The sequence below is a fragment of the Nannospalax galili genome, unplaced genomic scaffold, assembly GCF_000622305.1.
Source record: "Nannospalax galili isolate Female #2095 unplaced genomic scaffold, S.galili_v1.0 scaffold641, whole genome shotgun sequence".
Classification (NCBI taxonomy): domain Eukaryota; kingdom Metazoa; phylum Chordata; class Mammalia; order Rodentia; family Spalacidae; genus Nannospalax; species Nannospalax galili.
This window is the reverse complement of record NW_008345311.1, coordinates 3,414,420-3,439,360: the sequence shown is the minus strand read 5'-3', so window position 1 is coordinate 3,439,360 and position 24,941 is coordinate 3,414,420. Positions and strand designations below refer to the sequence as shown.

At 38.9% G+C, this 24,941-nt stretch overlaps 1 protein-coding gene across 4 annotated transcripts in view; it reads right to left on the bottom strand.

The window, feature by feature from the left end:
- Amot (angiomotin) overlaps positions 1 to 24,941 on the bottom strand; it is a 61,389-nt gene continuing 36,448 nt past the window's right edge. For all 4 annotated transcript variants that reach the window (XM_029567591.1, XM_029567589.1, XM_029567590.1 and 1 more), the window contains 7 exons: positions 23,979 to 24,124; positions 13,281 to 13,430; positions 12,041 to 12,231; positions 3,943 to 4,065; positions 2,922 to 3,154; positions 1,097 to 1,849; positions 1 to 752 (listed from right to left, as the gene is read on the bottom strand). In XM_029567591.1, coding sequence (XP_029423451.1) covers positions 655 to 752; positions 1,097 to 1,849; positions 2,922 to 3,154; positions 3,943 to 4,065; positions 12,041 to 12,231; positions 13,281 to 13,430; positions 23,979 to 24,124 — 1,694 coding nt within the window. In that variant the 3' untranslated portion in view covers positions 1 to 654. The remainder of the gene's footprint in view (positions 753 to 1,096; positions 1,850 to 2,921; positions 3,155 to 3,942; positions 4,066 to 12,040; positions 12,232 to 13,280; positions 13,431 to 23,978; positions 24,125 to 24,941) is intronic.

Here is a 24,941-nt window from a genome sequence, read left to right as displayed (position 1 = left end):
CCAGGTGGGAGTCAAAAGAATCCACTTCCAAAGCACCATTAAAATGGAGATAAACACAATCAATTTCCTGGGACAAGGTAACTGGCAACCAGTGAGAATATTGGCTCCAGCATCCTTCTGTCTCCAATACTCCCTACCTTTACTCCCGCTTCCATAGCTTCTAAAACAATTTCTTTCCTCAAACCCAAATAAGAGCTTTCTGTGGCTGCTGTCTAGGGAGTCATTAAGACAAAGCAGCATGTCCTCAAATTCGCTCTGGCATCCCACTTCTGAACTACATGTTACAAACTGCCTTCCATACATGCTGTGTTCTTCAATGACCTTGAACAAGGAACTTTAAAAGAAATTTAAGCATATTATAAACATCAATGGACGTCACTACCTGCAAACAATCCAAGAATTGCATAAATCCCAACAATAAACCTCAGAGCACATTCTGATTAATCTATCTTTTCTAGGTACTCCCTAAGTATTCCAGAATGGATTGGTATCATATGGTATTACTTAAGTACTATAAGAGTCCAATAAAAAGTCCCTTTAAAAAACCAACCCTACCCCCAACCCCCGTTTTCACCCCCAGAATAAAAACAAACAAAAGGGGAAAATGATTAAAAAACACTCTTGCTGATAAACTTCAGCTCTTGATCTGGTATTTTAGATGAGATATTCCACCATCTCTGCATCAGGCTCTTGTCCCAGGAGCTGAATGGGTGCTTTTCTTTCCAGGGTACTGGAGTGGAAAACAGGACCATCTAAAGTGGAAAAGAGAGGTTAGAAAAGACTTAAGGACAAAGTAAAAACTCAGCTTTCAACAAAGACTGTGTTCAAAGGCATTGTGAAACTAAAGGTTGTGTGTGACCTGCCTGCTATCCTTACTTACTTTACTGGAAGAATGGCCTTTACCTATGTCCATTCCCATCTCAGTGGATGAGAAAAGGCATTTACACAACCTTTTCTTTTCTTGCCTCTGATGACTTCCCTTCAGAATAAGAAACACTCAATACAATTAACTCTACCAAAATATTGGGCACCAACAGATAGAACTGTATTTGAAGGGAAAAATCAGACTCTACCTGCTACAGATAATTGGGATTACCTGGCTTATCTGGATTGCACATTAAATTTGGTGTGGACAAACGACGTGGTCCAGAACTGGTTGCTGGACTTGCAGGAGCCTCAGCTTGAACCAAAGCTGAAGCTGGAGTCGGAGGTGGAGGAGGAGCTGCAACCGGAGCCTGAGCTGGTGCCTGAGTCGAAGCCGGAGCAGAAGCCTGAGCTGCTGCTGGAGCCGAAACCGGAGCTGGAGCTGGAACTGGAGCCGTAGCAGCTGGAGCAACCTGCACAGCAGCAGCAGCAGCAGCAGTAGCAGCAGCAACAGCAGCATTAGCAGCAATAGGAGAAGGAATAACAGCAGTGGCAGCAGTAAGAGATGCAGCAGCTGGAATCGGAACAGCAGCAGCTGGAGAAACAGCAGCAGCAAGGGTAGCAGCAGTCGCTGGAGATGGGGAAGCAGCAACAGCAGTGGCAGCAGCTGGAGCAGCAGCAGCAGCAACAGCAACTGGAGCAGCAGCTACCATGATGGTGGTGTTGGTGGCAGCAGTGGCAGTGTTGGTGGCAGCAGTGGCAGTGATGGCAGCAGCAGTGGCGGCAGCAGCAACTGGAACAGCAGCAGGAACAGAGATGGGAGTGACAGCTGCGCTTTTGTTTGGTTCTGCTCCACGTTCAGTTTGGGTGCTGCAGTCACGACTGCCAGTCTTGGAGTGAGCAGAGAGTAGGGGAGTGGATGGAGGTACAGGTGAGGGTGTGGATGGGATGGACTCAGCTCGATAGTCTCCACCAAGAAGAATGCCTACAAATGAAGTGAGGAACAAACTGAGAGCACAGTAGGTGATTCCTATGTAGGTACTGCTTATCTATTTTCCCTTGAAAGAGGTTGGGGAAAATATTGATGAGGTGTGTAAATTTATTTTTTGCCTCCAGGGAACCTCTGAAATCAGATATCTCCCACAGTGGCTTAAAAGTTCCTTTTGGACTTAAAAAACCCCTTCTCAACTTCATTATTAAATTCCCAACACAACATCTTAAACCTGTGAATGTCCTTGGTATCTGATTGATTTTTGTTCAGTGGTGATTGTGGCAGACCAACTTGCCAGAGTTCTATTCCATTCCACACTTTACCAGAGAGGTGAAAATAATTCAGTGGTAGCAGGACCTGTGGATACACATGAGGGTGCTAATAATAATGTGAGCTACGATTCCAAATATGACCATGGATCCCGGAATGTTACTCTAACTGAAAGATACTGCAGGAGTCAGAGGAACAAGAAAGGTATTAAAAACAATAATATAAATTTATTTGCTTCCTCGGGATCAAAAATGTGCCACTTGTTATCTACAGTACTCTGGGGCATTAATTACACAGGAAGAAATGGAGAGGAACGAAACAAAAAAGTACATTCTGTTCTCATACCAGAATTTTCTGGTAACGAAAGCTGCCACCTGACCCCATTAAGCTTACAGAACTTTGGGTCCTCCTTCTGTAAGGGAGGAAGGAACACAGTGATACTGTAGTTTTGAAATTTTGCATGACATGAAGGCTACTTGGGTTTTGAACAAAGCTCCCACATGACAAAAGCCAAATCTGAGAATTTTTTAGATAAAATTCAAGTTTTCTTCCTATTTAGCCCCAAAGAATTCAGCATTCTTATATTTTCAGGCTTTGATCTCAGCTAATGTTCTTACCATGAGACACCACAGTGTGGATGAGCTCCTGGGTAAGCAGCTAGTTACCTCAGGAGGAAAAAAAAAAAACCATTCTCCTCTCTAGAACCTTGACCATTGTGCCTTTTCCTTGCTCTATGTGGCACAGCCAGGAACTTTCTAAATATATCACTGTGTACTTTCCTTGATTGCTTTATTACCTAGGCTCCCCTTCCAGCTCTTGTCATCCCGCTTCTCCTCTGTGATGGGAGTACCAGTTAGGGTGGATGAGTGGGAAAGCAAGCCCGATCCAGCATTGGAAATGGACATCAGCGACTTTGCTGGTCTCATGGATGACAGCTGCTCTGTCTTACTTGGCTCCTTCCGGGAGCGCTGCTGTAGCACCTTGATCATGGCATCCTTCTCAATAATCTGGGCATGGAGAGTCTTAATCCTAGTAGGCAAAAAGAAAACCACATAAAAATCTGGGCATGGAAAGCTTTCATTCTAGTAGTGAAAGAGAAGACACATTTTTAAAACCCTCTGTTGCTACCTCTGTGTTAGGATTTGATGCCTACATGGATAGAGTTCAATTCCCATTACTTTTTCAACTAAGTGCTGATATAATTATTTCTGAGTTAGAAGACAAGGGTCAATATGTTAGAACTTTAAAGGGAAAAAAACATCCTTCTGATGTCCTAATTGGTTACAAGAGAGCATCAAGAACTACTATTGACACCTTAGAAGATCAAAGTCATTACTGGCAAACAAGTTGTGAGGAAAGACCCCACAATATACTATGTGCTTTGCTGAAGGAGTTCTGTCAATGGCAACAATGTGTTCAGTGAGAAGATGAAGTTTTCTATAACCCCAAATCATCTGCTGCCCTATTTCTAGTTTGATGAGAGGTTGTTTTGCTGAGATGTCTGCTGTATCACAGAATTGAAGTGTAATACTATTAAGAAAACCCCAGACTAGGAATGTTAAAAACTCAGCTCTGGCAGAAAGCAGATGGAAAACAATCACAAAAGTCAGAGAAAGCAACCCTGCTTGGAATTTCAGTTAGTGGGAATGTTCAAGGTAAAAGTCATCACATCTCAAACCTTAAATAACAGGCTAGCAGGGGGTGAAAAAGTACAATCCGTTTCCTCAGTTGTGAATAAATATTGTTACCTTTCCCTACTGACTTAGCTAGTCTCTTATCAAATTCTCAAATCCACCTAGGTCTAGGGTTACATTTACCTGCCCTCCATGTCCAGACAACGCTTGTTGGCCATCAAGATTTCTTCCTCTTCCTTCTGGATGCGAGCCTCTAGAGCTGTGTCATAGCTGGTGTTAGGAGAGTGGCTGATGACTGTTGTGTCCCTGAGGGCAAAAAATACAGTGAGGATGATGAGCAGGCAGCAAAATCAATAAACATTATTCTCTCTCCCAAGTCAATGGAGGTTTTGCTGGAAAGTCTTAAACTAAAATCAATCTCAGTAGGGATGGTTAGTATATGATTTACTGTTATGAGCTCCCAGTTAGTAAGTTTTCAGGGTAGAAGAGGCATTGGCATGGACATGGCTACCAAAATCAGCAGGGGATTGTATGAAATGTGTGCCTGCAGGCCTTCAGAACTGGACAAATATACTTCCCAAACCTTTTAACATATAGTCCCTTCATCATTTAAATCACCACCAAGCAATGAGAATATGTACATGTTCCACTGTATTCTCTTAACAGTCATGAAGGGAAATGGCTAAACTTTGAGGTTAAATCTGAAGATTACTAAATAGCTTCTTGTGACATATTAATATCAGTTACATATGAAGTCCAGAAATAACCAACAGACACACAGACAACTAAGATCAGGTAGGCAAACATGAGCTGACAAAGAGGACCTATGACTCCGTGTTACAACGTTCCTTATCTAATCTACATCTGAACCATTCTACCATGAAATGCACAAGTTTATCCCAACTAAGTGTCTGTTCCCTTGCCAGAGTTCAAATGCATAAGGGATTGTCATGTTCTATCTGAAACTGTCTTAACTCAAAGACTATTAACAAGAAGAAATCTGTGTGCATGGGAAAGACAGAATGATGAACTGACCTTACTTCACTATTTCCTCTGGGTCTTAGGTACATTGTCTGCAGGAGACTAACTAGCTATGTTCTCCTAGCATTCAAATTACGACAAGTATCAATTTGGGGTAAGGAGATGAGCAGGTTAACATTAAGATTAGGAAAGTTTGGTCATCCTCTGCAGAAACCACTGCTGTCCCAATGCCTTCAGCTCTTTGAAGGGTTGCAATTACTTATTGTAATAGTGAAATAACTGAAGAGCCAGAGGAGGAAGGGATAGAGTTGCTCTCATCATTTCCTAAACTATTTTAACATCTCAGAATTCCACATTTCTCTAGTAAAGTTCACTTGTTTGCAGTCGTAGCGGATTCTCCAAGAAAACACAACATATTCAGGCCTCTTACTATAGTCAACACTGGGATCAAGTCTCAGCTTCTCCAAGTACTCTGCTACAAACAAACTTTCAGATCTAAGAAAGTCAGTTAATTGCTCTAGGCTTACTTTTCCTCATATGCAAAATGGCAACTGCAGACTGGTGCAATGAACCTTATTGGATGTTTACAGCCATACTTTGAGGCCTGCATTTTCCTCTCATTTTATAGAAAATAAAAGCATGCATGTAAAAACATATACCATTAAGCATGCCAGCCTGGTCTACATAATGAGTTCCAGGACAGCTGGGGCTACAGGGAGACCCTGTCTCAAAAAGACCAAAATAAAAGCACTAAACAATGGTGCTATTTAATATTGAGAAGTGCATAAGTAAGAGAATAACAAAACAATAGCATGACTTTAAAGCATTCTACCTCTTGGTGTAATCCAGGAGTCCATTCCTACTAGGGCCAGGGTGAACTGACAGCTACAACTGTAGAGCCAAGTCTCTTGAAATGTGCATGGTGTCTATAAAACATTGGGGGCTTGAACGTACAGTTTATCACTGGGGGAACTAGTGCTGGCCTACTGCCACTTTCGTTGCATAAAAGACCAGTTTGAGTTTGGGTACAGAGAGCCCTGCCAGCTAATTGATATGGACACTGTGAACTCCTCAGGAATGAAGCCTGAAAATGTGGGGCACTTAATGAATTCCTACAGAGCTGCCAGGACAGCCTTCAATATCAATCTTCCTTGTAGAAGAGTAGGGCTATGAAGCCAATGGCTTTGCAAATGCAAGAAAGCAAGCACAGCATTTGAAAGAACAAGATCCAATACTCTGAGACTATCTTAAAGAATATCAGGAGGTACTGGGTGCAGTCTGAAAGCAGCCTGCAAACTCTGAGCCCCATACCTCTGAACCTGATATAACCCCATCTCAAATTCTTAAGTAAATATTTTTTGTCAACATCTCCCCAAATCATTTCTCTCTTCTTCCTTTCTCTGATGGTGTTCTCACAACTATAATACTCTAAAGAATTTTACCCGTGACTTCCTAATTAAAACACCTAGTGGTTACTTAAGCTTCAACCTGATGGGCGAAGTTCATGTCTGCAATCTAGCATCAGGGAGGAGGAGACCGAAGGCACTGCAAGTTTAAGGCCAGCCTGTTTGACATATTGAGTTCCAGGCTAGCCAAGGCTACATAAGAAGATAAGAAGATCTCATCCCAAAAAGATTTAAAAATTAAGAAAAAAATCAATAAATAAATCACTTTTTCTTTTCCTATGGGTAGCTTCCTGTTCTTTATTTAATTCATGAACTTTACCACAAGTGGAGCACTGTGGGAGGCTAGAGAGGAGAGAAACATGGAAATGATTAGTCTCTGGCTGCAGAAAAATTGCAAGGAAAGACAAAAAGTAAATAATTAACCACTACAGGAATAAGTTTGGACTTTAGTCCAGTAGGCACTGGAAACTATTATAGCTTTTCAGGGGGAATGAAATGACCTGTGTTGAGCTTTAGAAAGATAATATTATCTGTTGCTGAAATGTGATGGAGGGATTAGAAGAGAGAGACAGAAATCAGCAGACCAGGTGGAAAGGTGATTTTGATAATCCCAGCAAGAGATAATGAAAACACAAACCAGTGAAGTGGCAAGGGAAATGGAAACAGACTGTGGGAGGTAGATGTGATTGACCTTGGAGACCACTTCAATGGTGGTGCTAGGGAGATGAAAGAAAGAGAGAGAACACTGTTATTTCTAATTCTAATCATGGCATAGTGGTTTCTGTCATAGTAAACCAAGGAGAGAATTTTTGAAAAGTACTGTGATGATTTTTATTTCAGAGATATGGAAGAAAGTGTCTTGAAACCAGTCATATGACATTTATTCAAGTTATTGAAGGTTGTAACTTTAATCTTAGAGATGTCAGAACTATTACAGTATCGTTCTTACTACAGAGAGCCACAACAGAAAACAAGGTAATTACAACACAACACAGATTGAGAAGAAAGCAGAGGGTGGATACTGAGAAAGGCCATCATGGAAGGAAAAACTAGCCACATGTGATGTCTGTTGAAAGTTTCTGCCTCCTACCCTCCCTTTCTTTATTTCCACCTTTCCTGAATTTGTTTTGCCCAAAACTAAACAGAGACATTGCAAATTCAGAGAAAGGTAAAATCCCAATCCAGTTAATATAACTTAATTAATTACACGGTTTGTAGGTTATGCTCTCTTGTTATATTTTGTTGTTTTTAAGAAAATTCACCATTTATAAGCTGGAACTCAAAATCTATATTGCCATATTGGGTCTTCTAGGAATGAACAGGAACTTCTTGGTACTGATTTCTATTTATCATAATAAGCACACAGAGGGGAGAGTCTCTAGAGATAGAGACAAAGTAACTCAGAGCCTGAACACAGGAAATGATATTGCAAATATTTATAATACTTGAAAGTGCCTGTGTAACAAGCCTCACATAATACCTTATTGAACAGGCAATGATCTCAAGTTCATCATCACTAAGGCACATGTATCTAGGAGACAGTAGAGTATAGCACCTAAGGTGGCAAAATGTTGACTTAAATCCTGGCTCTTGTGTACTTTAGTAGGAGTGTGTGATCTTGAATAAATGACTCAATTCCTCTGTGCCTGAGGATGCTCCTTTGTAGAACAGATGATAGTTCTGATATCAAAGTATTTGGGGGATACGTAATAATATAAAGCTCTGTAAAGAGCACCTTACATAGTAAGCACTGCATTTTTTTGACAAATAAACTTTTTGAAAAAAAATTAAGTATCATTTTTCTTTTACACAAGGTAATATTTTATTTTATATTGGTTCTTACATAGCCTAGTTTGGCTTGCAATTCACAATCTTCCTGCCTGTACCTGTTTAGGTGTTGAGTTTATAGGTCTGTGTCATTGTTCTCAGCTCAAAAACTATTTTGAATAAGAAAAATTAAAGTATCTTTACCATTAAATATACCATTAAAAACCATTAAATATACTCTTGCTCACTGAGTAAAATTTACCTATGTACATTACTGGTCCATATCAGTATTTACTACTGGTCCTGTTCCTGATTGAAATTATTGTACCCACTGCTTTCCATTGGTAAGAGTTAGTTCAGAACCAACTAGAAATGGTATAAACAGACAACCCAACACACCTTCTGACACAGAAAAATATTTTTAGGGGCTGGAGAGATGGCTCAGTGGTTAAGAACACTAGTTGTTCTTGCAGAAGACCCGGGTTTGATTCCCAGCACCCACATGGCAGCTAACAACTGTCCATAACTCCAGTCCCAGGGGATCTCACAGCCTCTTCTGACCTCCAAAGGCATTGCATGACATGGGTGCACTTACTTACATGCAGGCAATACATACATACATATAAAATAAATAATAAATAAATAAATAAATAAATAAATAAATAATAAATCAGGGCCTGGAGAGATGGCTCAGTGGTTAAGAGCACTGAGTGCTCTTTCAGAGAACCCAGATTTGATTCCCAGCACCCACATGGTGGCTACAAACCATCCTTAACTCCAGTTCCAGGGGAATCCGGAGCTCTCTTCTGACCTCTGTGGCATTGTATGACATTGGTCCACTCACATACATGCAGACAATACACTCATACACATAAAATAAAAACAATAAAATTTTTGAAAAGAATCAAAATACAATAAAAAATAAAAAATATTTTTTAAATGCATTTTATTTTTTCCAGTGGCCTCAGACTGGAAATAATCCCAATATCTATCATCAGGTGAATGGACAAATAAACTATGATGCATCTGTTCCATGGCACACCACATAGCAATGAAAAGACATGAACTATTAATACATGCACCAACTGGGATATATCTCAAGATAATTATATTAAGGATCTGAAGTCAAACAAAAACTGCAAACACAATATGACTCCTTTCATATTGACACTCCAGGAAAGAAATTTGTAACTTTATGAGAAAACAGAGGAGTCATTGCACAGAGAGGAAAGAATCAAGGTTCAGGCACACAGGGGGACTTCAGATGTGTCTTTTGTGTCCCTCGGACAGGTCAGTTGGTCAGAGAGGAGGACTGTAGCAGAATGTGTGTTCTGTGTTGATTATGGTGGTAGCTACACTATTGCATTTACAACATTTATTGAATTGCATATTTGAAATGGGAAATTTCTAATGTCTAAGTAATACTGAAAAGTACTCTGTTGCCTGTAACTACCACTGATGTCACTCAAGGGATGCCTTAATTGTGAAACATCGCTAACCTTGTCATACACTTGAGAAGTTTGGACTATATTAAGTTTGAGATACTGACAGAGTACATAGAAGCCACGCAGAGTGTTAAAATGCAGAATTAAATTTAAGAATTTAACTTACACATTTCGAAAACGCAATTCTTTCCCTTCCTTCTTCTTTCCCTCCCTTTATGTTTTGTTCTTTCCTTCCTTAATCAAATTTTGAGCACTTTCCAACTGCAGTAAATATCCTAGGCACTTAAAACTTACATTGATAGAAAACAAAGTGTAAAACGTTTCACCACTGAAAGGTGCCAAAGGGCAGAATCTCAATCAATCCCTGCCTTTAGAATTGGCAGATAAAAGAAGGTTACAAATGGAAAAGGAATGAGAAGAGATGTTGGTAAGAAAGGCAGAAAAACTCATAGGTTCAGAAATAAAATATTCTGTTACCACCAAATTTGTCATCTTGTGAATAAAGGCAAAACAGAAAGGAAAACAAGCTCTATAGAAATCTCTATAGAAAATAAACACAAGCCTAAATATAGAAGGGTCTGGAGGAATCACCTAGTCCAGCTTATTTACGTAACAGGAAGTTCAATATAGTCTCTTTATCTCTCACTCTGTCCTGTGTTTGGGATTAGCAACACACAGTCCAGATCTGGAATGTTTGTCCATAGTAGAAGGTGTTCCTAGTAGCAAGTAATTCTGAAAAAATGCTGCATTTTATTATATTAAATAATAAGCGTACATATTTTTCTGAAACTGACTACATGGATACTTTCTACCTAGTGATGCAACACAATTTGATTTTAATTAAATTCAGTTTATAGGCACCAACAGATTCTGAACATCCATTTGCAAAATGATTTTCTCAATATTTAGTGCTTTCAAGAGAGCAGAGAAGGGGAAAGGGTTCTTTTTTTACATAAGGTCCTCAGTGCCAAACTCTTTAGCTTTCCTGCACTTTGCCCTGGTGTCCCTTCTGAAGTCAGCACCAAGAACTTGCTTTTAAATATTTTCTCATGCCCCACAACATCAGGAGCTGTATCAATGTACAAAGATGTTAGAATTACTCTGCATCTCCCCAATTCCCAATCACAAATAGGTTTTCAGTGTCAGGGTTTCATGAATAACCTCTAAACAAGTGCTGGGCTTCCTTGGGAGCTTTCAGGTAATGACACTTGAATTCTGCTTCAAATCTGCCTCTAAGCTTTGTGACCATCATCAGGAACAGCAAGAGTTTCTTTTAAATATATTTGAATTATTGCTTTTATTTTATGTGTATGAGTGTACAGTGTGCATGTGTGTAAGGGCACCTGAGCCATGCAATGCCAGCACAGATCAGATGAGGGTATTGAATTCCTCTGAACTGGAGTCATGGTAGGTTGTGAGCTGCCATGTGGATGCTGGGAATTGAATCTGTATACTCTTCAAGAGCAGCCTCTTAACTGCTGAGTCATCTCTGCAGCCGCCTAGAGTTTCTTTGTAGTCTCTTAAGATACTGGCTTTTACTGAGCATGCTTTTCTCAGGAGACAAAACCAGGGAAGCTTCAGCTCATGAAGACTTGAATCTTTTAAAGGTATGGGATTATTTGGAGACAGGCTAATCACATAGAGAGATGGAACATGTCTTCCTGAAGAATCATAAGCAGGTTTAGAAAGTGCCAGTCCATGTCTTAAGCACTGTCCACTTCCCATTTGATTTAACATTTGAAAGATTCAGAAATGAAAATACCTCACCACCTTCACAAACACAAACCACTGCCCCAAATATAGCAAATGATTCTGGACTCTAATGATGAACCACATTTGGGAGAATGTTAGAATTGGTACTGCTGATCCAATAAGTTTGTGGCTAGAAGGCTATCTGTGTGCTATGTACCCTGGATTAGACCCAAGTCTAGTCCAAGGCTCTGTCCATTATCATTACAACATAAGTCATCGTGTGATGTGAATTCAGTCTTTGTTGTTTCTTTCTCTACTAATGATTATGAACAGCATCAAGAAAAGCAAATTACTTAATAGTAATTATTTTCTCTAAAACATAATAGTTTTATAATATAGAACGAAAACAAATTTAAAAAACAAATAATACCCCTCCTGCCACTTTCTCTCTGATAACCATATGGAATGGCACTGGTTATGTGTGATGAGCTCAGGGATACAGAGAATATGGCCTTCAAATAAAGACCTTCTCAAAGGGCAGTGATGGACTCATGGGCTATGCAAGATGAGCCAGAACTTTCAGATGGCAGCAGCCACTCTTGGGTGACACTTGCTTTCTGAGTGGCATTTCTGCAGATGGGCTTTCACATCAGTCTTGGAACTAAACGATAAGCACATGTGGTACAAAGGATCTATAATTCCGGGGAAGGAGGTGGGCAAATACTTAGCCTAGCCCATCTGCAATATTCCAGTTCCTAAGGCAAGCTCAACTACGATTTCAGTGAGTTCATTAAGCATAGTTTTGAAATTCCCAAACCTCTGTCTCCAAGGACACTTGTATAACTGAAAGAAAGAAAATATACCTGAGCAGAAAGTGAAGAATAAAAGAACATTAAACAAAACTGAACATTGGGAAACCTATCAATCAATTACTTATCTGGTTTCCACATTCACTTCTTTCAAGTAGTGGCTCTCCTGTGAATTACTAACCTCTGAGCAGCCACAGTTGCAGCAGCATCCAGAGCGAAATGTCTCATCACATTCTCTTCCAAATACTTCTGCTCCCACTTTGTCATATCAGCTTCCAGGGCCAGAATTCTTTCCTCCTTCTCTCGAAGGAGCTCCATCAGCGCAGCAGCATTGTATTCTGAAACATTAGTGGGCTGAGAGGTGCCCTGGCGCTATGGGGTGAATACCAAGACCACTCAAGTTAGTAAAAGAATAACCATCGTGTCCAAATCCCATTTGAGTAATATGTATGTATGTATGTATGTATGTATGTATGTATGTATGTATATATATATATATGTATTTATTTAAATACCAAGATCACTCAAGTTAGTAAAAGAACAAGCATCATGTCTGAGTCCCATTTTAATAGTATTTATTCATTTATTTATTATTGCTGTTGTTTTTGTGACAGGACCTCATCATATAGCTCAAACTGGCCTTGAACTCATAGGTACCCTGCTGCAGCCTTTCCTACCACAACCAAATTGAAGAGCCTCTATTTTTTAAGTATTTTTATGTTTTATTTATTTTATATGTATGGGTGTATTGCCTTCAAGTATATAAGTGGACCCGTGTCCTGCAATGCCCTCAGAAGTCACATCAGAGCCTGTGGAACTGAAGTTACAGATGGTTGTTAGCTGCCATGTGGATGTTGGGAATCAAATAATCTCATTTATTTTCCTCCCTCCATTTGTTCCTCCCTTCCATACCTGCTGTTTTAAGACTTACAAAATAAATGAAACTTACAAGGTTCAAGCTCCTGAAACTTACAAGATTAATATGACTCCTCCCCCAAGTTTATATAAGCAATGACAATTCCTTAGAAGAAATTCTGATTGGTGGAGCTACCTACAATTTGGGCAAGGAGATTCAGGATGATGCTTCAGTGAGTCATCACCTTACCCTGGATGAGATTTTCGATGATGCAGCTGCATTGGAGGCATCTATGATCCTGTAAGTAACCCCTCACCAATATTTCTGCAAGTAACCATAATAAACTCACTGGTTCCCTCTGGAACCTGGAACTGTAAGCTCAAATAAACTCTTGCTTCTGTAAGTTGCTTTGGTTAGTATTTTTTTTTAATTTTTAATCACAGCATCAGAATAGTAACTAATACATTCACTAAGCTACACTTGGGTAGAACTGAGGCCTAGCTGTGACCTATCACAGGTGAATAGATGTTTGTTCATGTCTCCGCAGGAAGTGACACAACAATACCTGCTGGATTCTAAGGGATTCCAGTTCCCTCTCCAGACGTGTCCGAAGTCGGTGCTCCAGTTGCTCACGTTTCTCACAAGCTGCCTGGAGCTGCACAAGGGCCTGCTGCATCTTCTCAACCTTATCTACATACACTTGCTTCTTCTTCAACTGGAAATCCAGGTTGGGAGATTTGCAAATGGAAATAAAGAAAAAAACTAGGGTCAGAAAAAGGGGTTTTTTTTTTTTTTTTTTTTTCTCCTCCAAAAAAAAAAAAAAAAAAAAAAAAAAAAAAAAAAAAAGAACAGTGAGAAGTTCCTTTGGGATGAATAGTAGGTTTCTTTGTATTTTTCATACAACTAATGTGAAGAGTGATAGGAGCCCCTTCTGAGTTCCTCCTTTACAAGCTCCATGTTTTTCCCAAGCCTACTCCTCTCAAGTCTGTGCCTTAGAGGGCAAGCTTCTCACTTACAAATGTCCTCACCTCTTGTTCTTCCTTACTATAAACATGAATATTTGGGGGAAAGGTGTGTCTCATGTTGTCACAGTAGATAAGTGTTTAAAAAGAATTGGGACCAGAAGAGTGAGATATCTAGTGATAAGTGTTTAACTTGGGATGTAAACAAGCCCATCCCTTTACATTCTGGTTACATTTATTTATTTGTGTGTGTGCATTCAGATAGAGACTGAAAATATTATTGCTAACCTGCATAAGAACAAATCTAGGCTTCCAACTGTGACTAATCCCTAAGCAGTAAGGTTCTTAAGTAGGTGGCTGCAATGTCAGAAGTTACTCACTGTACTAATACATATTTAGCACTGGCCAAGCTAAAAGGACCAATCAGAATTTCTCATTATACAAACCAGGTGATTCCTTCATGGTAATGAGTCCAAATAACTATTCTGTTGCATTTGCAGTTCAGCAGCTCTTGCAAATAGTGATAGGGAAACACTTTTTATTTAGAATCTTCTGTCTAAATTAGGATTAGTGAACTTTTTGCAGCTGGAAGAAAACCCATTTTATATTTCCTACTACCAAACCTATAGCATATCCTTTGCCTAGGTGATAGCAAAGCCAAAACTTTTTGTTTCACTGTTTCTGTGGATATCCTCATTAATCCCAGGGCTCACTCAATCCAGCCTTGTAAAACAACAGAGATGAGTTTTATGCCTTGATGTTTTGATATATAAAATCATTTCCTGGAGCTAGGTGAGATGGTGCACGCCTTTGATCCCAACACTCAGGAGGCAGAGGCAGGCAGATCTCTGTGTGAGTTCAAGGCCAGCCTTGTCTACATAATGAGATCCAGGCCATCTAAAACTACAGGGAGACCCTGTCTCAAAAAGACCAAAAAAAATATTTCCCTTGGATACACAATAAAGAAAAACATCATCATATTCTTTCTTCAGTTACCTTAAAACTTTCTTTCCTGACGAGGGCAAGCAAGACATTCGGGTTATGGATGTCTCTGTCTAGCTGTTTGCTAAACTGAATAATGAATGGAAGAGCAGGAAACATTCCCTATCCTTCACCTCTGGGGTTTCATAATCTTCGTGAGTTATTTAAAGTTGAATACATTTATTCGTTCATCACTCTCAGAACCCTAATGGATCAGTACATTGTTATTGCAGAGAATGTTAACTATAATCATGAATGCTTGAATACTTACAGCAGTTATACTTAAAGATAATTAAACATAGATATCATGCAGTTCTGCCTTGATGGTAAATTACTCAACTGCAAGGTCAGAAAACTAAAAAAAAAAAAAAAAAAAAGAGCAATCCAGGGTCATGCCAATTTCCCCCTGTCCTGACTTCCTTGAAAAGGAAAATGAAATATCCCACGAAAAATACCCACAGTAAGAGAAGACACTGGGCCAGTCTCTTGGAAGGGAAAGGCAACATGTGCTCAGAGAGTTCTGTGAGTTTTGTTGAAGATAGGTATTCAAGTCGGACAAATTCCACAGAGCAAGGCAAGAGAAATAAGATAATAGTTTGCTACAGGGGTGATTTTCCACAAGGTACCAAGATCATTGTTGGTGGCATGCTTCTTCCACCTCCTTATAGAAAAGCAAGATTATAACTCATCCTTAAACATCATGATCAGCTGGAAAGCATTTAACCCACAGATAAGTCACAACAGAAAATCATAAGCCTTGGATGCTGCCAATGCAAGTTGTTGTGGATACAGCCTCCAAAGTCTGCCATCTTCTGAGCTACATACTCTTGTGTTTTGTAGGTAATATCTGAGCACAGAATGGAGCAGTTATTGTGCTTTAACGCTAGTCCTATCATGCATTTTATATGCTTTACTTTAACCTTCATCGTGAAGGATTCCTTTATCTCCTTTGCCTCTCCTCTACAAATTTGTCTATGCTGTTAAGCTCCTCAAATATTAAACTACTAATTGCCGTAGTGGGCCCTCAACTTCACCTTCCAAGTTCATCATAAATGTTACTGGTTCTTTTTTATGTGAAGACCATATAGACGGTAAAATGGCTAAGGTCCTAAGTTCTAGAACTGTCTTAATCCCAATCAAGGCTCTCTCATTTCTGCACTATGCAGCTCAAGGCAAGTTACTTAAATCTTCCTGAGTTTCCCTTTTATTTCTCCCCTGAGCTTTCATTACTCATTTATCAGTAACGTGGACATGAGGATAATGTAGTGTACCTCTCTAAGGTTGAAATGAGATAACACAAGCCGGGTGTGGTGGTGCATGCCTTTAGTCCCAGCACTTAGAAGGCAGAGGCAGGCAGATCTCTGTGAGTTCAAGGCCAGCCTGATCTACATAGTGAGTTCCAAGCCAGCTGAGACTATAGGGAGACCCTGTCTCAAAAAAGAACAAAAAAAATAAATCAAATGAAATAACACAAGAAGTGCTTAAAAGAGTGTCTACTACAAAATGTACCCAAAGTTGTTGCTTTTATTTTCTTCTTTGGGGAAAAAGTAGGTACCTCATCAGACAGGTCTAGCCCTCTCAATTTTGAAATTCATTCCACATAGCCTTAACATGATTCTGATTGTCTCAGTGATCCTGAGGAAAATATCACTGTTTAATAAAAATATTGCTATTTCCCCATAAATAAACACTAGGCCTCAAATAGCTCATGCAAAGACATTTGACATATATGTATGAGCAAAGCTGTTCACTGAAGACACCGTTAGAAGCAACCTCTGAGTAGCTGTACTAATACAATATTCTCTTGAAAATGACAAGGTTTGGGGTAGAGTGCTTTCACTTTATGACACAGAAATACTTAATATGCAGTAAAGACTTTTAAAGAAACAAAGCTCATTCTCTTCTCTTCTATCTGTCCCTCCCTATCTCTTTTCCTCTGATTCTCTCTTTTCTCTCATGAATCATTTTCATATACATACATAAAAATTTCTATTGACATCACAAAGAAAGGTAAAGGAGCAGTGTGACAAGGAGAACTATCTATTAATGACAATTTCCTCATTCTCACCCTCAGAGTCTTCATTTGTTAATAAATGCTGAGTGGTGGGATGGAGATTCAGCAACAAGCAAATCAAAATGGCCAACAGCAGACCAACTGTAGCCACACTCACTGATTTGCATGATGTTGATGATTGCTTTAAAGTCATAATGGCACAGCAGAGCAGTTGCAGCTGCAACCAAAACAAAAAAGAAACAAACAACAACAACAACAAAACAACAAAAAACCTTCATCAATCCCTGAAGGTTTTCAAACCTCCAATCTGTATTCCAGAGTTCTAGTGCTTTGTTGAAAACTTGAGTGCTGAGATTACAGATATGCACCAACACACCTAACTTGACTATGATATTTTTATAATTGAGGCATCATTATTTGGTAAATATGACTTAAGTTTCCCCATAATTTTGGTTATTTCACCCCCTATTGCTTTGATACATAATATTCTCCATCTTAGGAAGGCATTCTTCCATGAAGTTTTAAAAAGTTAAAAAAAAAGAAAAACTCCTGAGGGGCTAGTGAGATGGCACAGGGGTTAAGAGCACTGGTAGCTCTTGTTAAGGACTTAGGTTTGAGTCCCAGCACCCACATGGCAGCTAACAACTGTCTGTAACTCCAGTTCCAGGTGATCCAACACCCTCTCTGACCTCCGTGGGCACTGCACGACATGCGTGTACTTACATATATGCAGACAATACACTCATACACATAAAATAAAAATTAAAAAAAAACATTGAGCTAGATTAATCCATTTATAATGACTGCTACAGGTCTTTGAACTTCCAGATAGTTCAGAACAGTGAGCAATATGCAAGAGGATCGGTAAAATGGGGTCTTAAATAGGGTTCTAGAATTTTGTATATCACAATCATGGAGGAAAAAACAAAGCAAATGGCTTGCTTTGTGTGTGTGTGTGTGTGTGTGTGTGTGTGTGTGTGTGTGTGTATACATGTATGAGACATGGAATCCTAGATGATTTGTGTGTGTTTTTTTGATAGTTTCAGTGTTCAAGGAAAAATGAAGGTTCACTTGAAAAGTTTCCAAAGCCACAGTAGTGGCTCAGGTCTTCATATGGTAAATGAATTTTCAGAATCACAGATTATTTACTCTGTTTCTAATCAAGATCCATACCCTTGAGTCCCTAGAAAAATCCAAGTAAATCCATCATTTCAAGCTAAATCTCTCAGGATGGCCAATGAACGGAAGAAATCATTTCATCCATTTAAGTTTTCTTAGTAAATGCCAATTTTCCAAAACCTGTCAAGACTTTCCCTTCTGTTACTTTCCTCAAGTCTTCTCTTATTTTCTCTCAGTTTGGTTCTTTAACCCACTCTTACTTTTTCCCTTGATCTTTGATCCATGTTTTCCTCACACTACCCTATCTGCTACTGTACCTCAATCCTCCTTTTCAACTAGTGGTGATTCACACCCTCACTCAGGGCATTTACCAACATGTGAAAAGATTTTTGGTTGTCACAGGTATAGGTGGGCTGCTACTGGTAAATAGAAACCAAGGAGTCTGCTAAACATTCTATACTATATAGGTCAGTCCTTGCCTTCCACTACCTGCAAAGACCTATGCAGTAGCAAATGTCAATAATGGCAAGGCTGAAAAACCTTCTCAGCACTTCTGAATATCCCCTAAAGGCCAAACTATAAACAGTCATTTGGTAATATTTTATTGGTGTGTGGATTCATTCATTCACCAGGTATGTACAAAATGTTTAATGTGCCAGGTCTTATTCTACATCTGAGGGCTCGAGTCATCTAGTGGTCAACAAGCCAAGATCCTTGCTCCACTGTAGGTCAGCGTCCCTTAAGCCACCTAAAGTGGCTTGCTCTACTATTTTCCTTGGTAGCTCTCTTAAGTTCTAGTCCCTCTTCACAGATTACTACATTTTTGGTGACCACTTAATATTAAATAATTGAAATGCCACGTGCAATAACAAAAATAAGCACGTTCTGGTGTAGCTAATACAAAGAACGAACACACCTTCATAAGTGTATGTATTTTCCTTGGCCAAGTCATTATAAGGGTGTCAAGTCATTCCTATTTAAGATAAGTATTCAAATGAGAAGTATAGCCAAGTATGTTAGTACAGGCCTGTATCTGCAGTTGAAAGTCTGAGGCAGCAGGACCAGGTGTTCAAAGATAGCCTCAGGTATAACGAGTCTGAGGTCAGTCTTGACTATATGAGTCAGTCTTTCTCTCTCAAACACAGACACAGATACACACAGACACACAACACACACACACACACACACACACACACACACACAAAGGGAATCATTAAAACATCCTAAACATGGGAGAAAGAACAACAGGAAAGTAACCTGGTAAGGAACAAGGCAAATCCTCTTGTGCTAAATCAATCATATTTTTCCACTGCACTTCTTTAATAATTTGAACCCATTCCCAAGAATTTGGCAGATCCCATACGCTCTTCTGACTCAGGAAAATCTGATCCCTACAAATGAATACCACGTGATGGCATAGCTTTCTTCCTTCCAACAACTGTGAGTGTCTTTCAAACTTATTTTTTTTAGATAGCTATATAAAAATTACTTCTGGGGTATTTTAAGCTAACCATTTGTCTCAGACATTGACAAGGAATTTACTTAATCTATAACCTCCTCATTTATTTACTGGCAGAAAAGAAACAGGATTAGTTATCTTGATGCTTTATCTCTAACTTCCTTGTCTAATTTGTCTGTACTTTAATATTCTAATTATGGGAAGATGATATTTGCAAGGTTCTTAGAGGATATATAACTTCTTTTTCTGTTATTTTTCTTTTGTTATTAGGATTCAAATCCAGGCCTTACACTTGCTAGGGAAGTGCTTTTATAATTCATTTGTCTCTTGTCTTCTACTGTCTGCTCTCCAAATACTACTTAATAAATGCCATACCTAAAATATATTTTCTCTGATCCTCTCCTTCATGCAGCTAGGTATGTGTCATTCCATGAGATTTCAGTAAATTTAGTTTACTCTGATTTAGTTTTACCCAGTGGCATTGACTCCAAGTAAAGTTTCACATTCAAGCAATTTGGTAACATTAGCCTGGTATTAGCATGCTGCCTCTGTCCTTTGCCAAAAGGCTGTGGTCAACTGGTGGGTATTAAAAGAATTAAAGAGTAAAAATCTACCTCAGAAAACTTGCTACCTTGGGAATAGATCTCACATTGCAAATAGGACTAAAGTAATCCACAAGGCTTCCACCTTGGGAATTTAAAAAGCCATAATCGAAAAAATGACTGAAAGAAGTCAAATCAGAGAAGCTACTCCATCTCCTATTTTGAATGTGGACATAATTTCTTCTTTTTAACCTAGTGGATACAAAGCATCCACACCAAAGAAAATACCCTGTCATAAGTATGAGAAATGTCATCCAATAAATGCTTTACAAATAAATCAATAGTTCATTAGCAAAAGACCCTTTAAAATGTATGCATTGGGTATATACTATATCCAAATCCTATTACTCTCTAAATGTATACATAATTCACCCTCTTAGACATCCATTCATATCTGTAACTCATCCTAACTACTATGTAAAACTTAAACTTTACCAACAGAGTCCTATTGTTTGAAAATTATATGGGTGTATTAAACATGTAAATGTTTATGAATAAGACATTTTTCTCTGCCACTTGGAAAAAAACAGTATGATATCATAGCAGAAAATTATTTATCTTTAAGACAAATCAATGAGTTGAGTCAAACAGCGAGGGATATAGATAGATGAACAAAGGTTTGCTTGTAAGAAGAATGGTGGGAGAAATGGCATAAAACAAGGTACAGACACTTTTGAAGAAATGCGTGAAGTGACAACAGGACTTTGAAAACTACATGGAGTATCTCAACAAGAGTGATGATGTGTAAATCATCACTATCACTAGCCATTGCAGTCTGCATTGTGTGCATTTTAGCCTAAAAGAAAACCCACTGGCTCTTTCTGCCAATCCTCCCATAGGCTGCTTTACACTTTCCTGTACAGTGTGCTCACTATGCAGCCCACCAACAGCATCTTCCCCCTTTGATCGTACCAAGTGTATGTTCCCATCATCCCTGAAACAATGACCCAAGCCATGGTTTCAACTCTACATTCTCATTAGACAGTAGTCAGCCAGAAGCCTGGGTTGCTTTGAGCACTATGAGAAGATATACCAGACATCTGTGCAAACTACCCAGTGAGGTTATATTAGATGAGACAGGGAGACTCTCTGCGAATGTGGGGATACTGTGGTTTCTGTAAGACACATAACTCTTTTGAATTAACAGTTCAGCCAGGCGTGGTGGCACACACCTTTAATCCCAGTACTCAGTAAGCAGAAGCAGGCTGATCTCTGTGAGTTTGAGGCTGGTCTGGTCTATATAGTGAGTCTCAGGCCAGCTCGGGCTACAGGGAGACCCTGTCTCAAAAATCCCCCCCCCCAAAAAAAAGAGTTCAGTGAGCATCAACTTCAATAGGACCCACATGTTCAAAAGATAAGGGCAAGGAGGTTGATAAATGTACCATCTAACCTCATCTAAGCTGCCCGCTACAAAGCCTGAACACTGACTTTTCTTTTGGTCTTTTTGAGACAGGGTCTCCCTGTAGCCCTAGCTGGCCTGGATTCGCTATGGAGACCAGGTTGGCCTCAAATTCACAGAGATCTGCCTGCCTCTGCCTCCTGAGTGCTGGGATTAAAGACGTGAGCCACCACACCCGGCTGAACACTGATTTTAAGGCGTGAGTCTCAGTGACTTGCCAAGAAAATAGGTGTGTCCATCCCCTGCCCTCAAAACATTTCCCTGGATATTGGCACAGCATGGTCCATAAGTGAATCTGCATTGAACTTGGAAATTGGTGAACCTTGTGACTTCAAGTAAAATGTTCTTGCTTAAGGTAGCACTTCTGTAGAGAGCTTCAATGAGTGACTGCAAAGAACTGTAGGCAAGAAAATCCATGAGATTAGAAAGATGGAAAAAAAAAATTTGAAGCGTTTGTGTCTATTTATTTCCAAGGGTGCAGCACCATTCCTTGGAGATCTCCAAATCTTATAGCAGTCTTAAAAAGCTTCTCACAGTCTTTTGATACATTATGACTAAGGAGTAAGGAAATGCTAAGGTGATAGAGACTTTGGTTGTGGCAGTCCAGGGAGGATTCCGGAAAGAGAGCATACGGTGAGAGATTGGTAATTGGGATAAAACCAAAACCAGATACAAAGAATAAATTCTAGTGTTCATTACATAGGAGGTAAATATAATTAGCAATGTGACATAGCATACTAAAAATAGAAGGTAGGATTGTGAATGTTCTCATTACAAGGAAATGATAAATGTTGGAGATGATAGATAACTTGATCAAAATAAAACACAGAAAATGTACTGAAACATCTCACTGTACTCTCTCTCTCTCTCTATATATATATGCAATTATTAGCTATCAATAAAACAAGACACCAAGTTTACTAAATTTGAACAAAGGGTGTTGAAGCAAAGAGTGATTCAGACAAGAAAACAGGTAGCAAGCAGGACCTAGGGAAGAATCATGAGACACCAGTTCTACCTAAGACTTCACATATGACAATCAGTAAGCTACTTCTACTCAATGAGTCTCCCAGCTTCCTGTCTCTAAAAGTACATGGCTATAATTTTCTCAGGAATTTTCTCGCAAAAAAAATGGGGAAGGAAATACGTAAGGCATAGTAAAGATTTAAAGGGCATTCTATACTCTCTTGACACAGACATGACGCTTCCTCATTTTCCATGAAGTAACAGTAAATTTCTGAGATAGACGATGGATAATGAAGTAGTACATTAACCTAATTTTATACAGCTTAAAATCAACACTTGGAAGTCAGGCTTATAAAGGTTGTCATGGATTATACGGCATTACTTCTTGGAAAACTGTGAACCCCAATCTGAACTCCAACCAGTATTTAATGCTCAAAAAGGACAGCAGAGGAACTCTGTAAGTCTGAAGATCTCCAGAAAGTAGAGTCATTCTTAGTGAGGGACAAGAAAAAGGCAATGAATGAAAGCAGTGAAGACATCTCAGATATAATAGTTATGGAGTTATTTGGTCACTAAAACCACTTATTTTGTTACAGGTTCATAGAGCTTTCAGTCTTTTATAATGGAGGGTACTGTTATCATTTGCCATTGTTTTCAGACAGGGTCTCACTGTGTAGCCTAGGCTGGCCTTGACCTTGAGATTATATATATATATATATATCTCAAGTGGCCTCTAACTAGAGATTCATGAAATGTATTTTTCCTATTAAAAGAATTTAAGTTTCAAAATAGAATTTAGTGAGATTTAAACTTTCATATGAAGTTACACTTTAGCATCAGTCTTTGTCGGACTATATTCTTTCCCCAAAGGGCAAAGCATTTAAGAATTAATTGTGCTCTAGTAAAATGACAACCAACATTCAAGATTAATTAATGACACTATAGCAGCAAAGTTCCCTCTATTTCAAAGGAACATAGTTTAGTGTTGCAATAGAATACTGTCTGCATGGAGACTAATGAGATACATATTTCATCAAATTCTTAGTAATTTGGGGGCCCTTGAATGTGTCAATGGATGGCTCCAAAAAGCCATTCACACAAAGAGCTGACAAATTCAACCACACCACATAATGACAATCTAAAAACTAGTCTCCAAGCCACAAGTATCTTCAGAAGTGTATTCTCCTGACACCAACTGTAAACTGTTCCTGGGTCTTATTTTGTCCCAGATCTCTGAAGACTACTTCTATCCCCAAGGCAAATTGTCAGATCCAACAGCAAAAGGTATAGCTGTCAAGATACATTTCTTATTTAGGACAGGGACAGGACTGACTTCCCAATACATATGGGGAGAATAAGACTATTCCAATTTCATGATCATTCAAGAACTTCAAAATATCTGGAATCATTCTATAATTCTTCAAACACAAAGACTTAAAGCTCTGTAAGAACAGGTTTAAGGCAGAGCTAGGTACTAGGAAGAACATAAGAGTGTAAGTTGACCCATATGAATGGGTCAATGGAAATTGTCCCTTGACCTTAATGATTTCCTTTTCTGGAACAAAAGAAAGGAACTTACAGGGAAGAAAAAAAATTCAAAGTCCACTCACTCATGCCAGCATAGATATAACTGAAAGAAAAGATGGCATCATTTTGTTAGAAGATTGTACAAGCTGATGTTTCAACAAGGTGCGAAAGCCCAGTGCTCTCAATTCCCCCGCTTGCCCACTCTAGGTTCATATACCACCTGAGAAAGCATACCTCTTCCTCCAGCTTTACCACCTTTGCTTGAGCGTTGCTCAATGCCTGGTCTCGTATTTCAATGTGCCGCCTTTGGTCTTCATTGGTAGAGCGAGCAGTAATCAGCTCTGCTTCCAGCTTCTCCTTCTCTCGCTGGTTTTCTTTGTCTGTCAGGACATGAAATATTAACACTGCCATCCTGGAACTCACTTAAAATCTAACAAATCATATATTACTTGACAGTCTACTATTCTAGCACATGGTTAAATGAATCAGAATTCACAAAATGTAGATTTTTATCATGAGATCTACCACTAAACTTGCTGTATAAATTTAGAACTAATGAAAAAGTATACATAAAGTGTCATAAAAAGTCTTAGCCATTACACGAAGAGGAATATATACATATATATATATATATTATGCATACATACACACATATATGAATGTAAGCTTACCTCTCTGGTTTTGTCTATTAACAATGTTCTTACATATGAATAAGAATAACTACACCCAACAAAACTTTTCCCTCTGTTTCCTCATGACAGAATATTAAATAGCTCTAAAATGATATTTCATATAATAGATGTGATCTGAAATCCTACCCTTTTTGCAAGAACATTATATTCTGAGATCAAGACTATTAAACAGCATTCCTCTCTAGGGAAAGCCTGATCCAGCACACCTCCAACCTAAGTCATTTTATCTCACAAGGTGCTTCCCTTGGGAACCCAGTGTCTTTATAAAGGGAATGAGATAAAACTGGAAACCATGTTGTCTTCTTTCCTATTTCTTCCCCTGTAGGACAAACAAGGTGTGGAAGGATTGTTGGAACAAGGCAGGCAGAGTTAGAGGAAAAAATTCAGAATCTGAAAAATATAAGCAATCACTTCTTCTAGGAAAATTTTAAACCAATTAAAGTTTGAAAATTTAGAATTTGTATAGTAATACAATGTTTACATGCTTACAATGTGTTGCCCATAT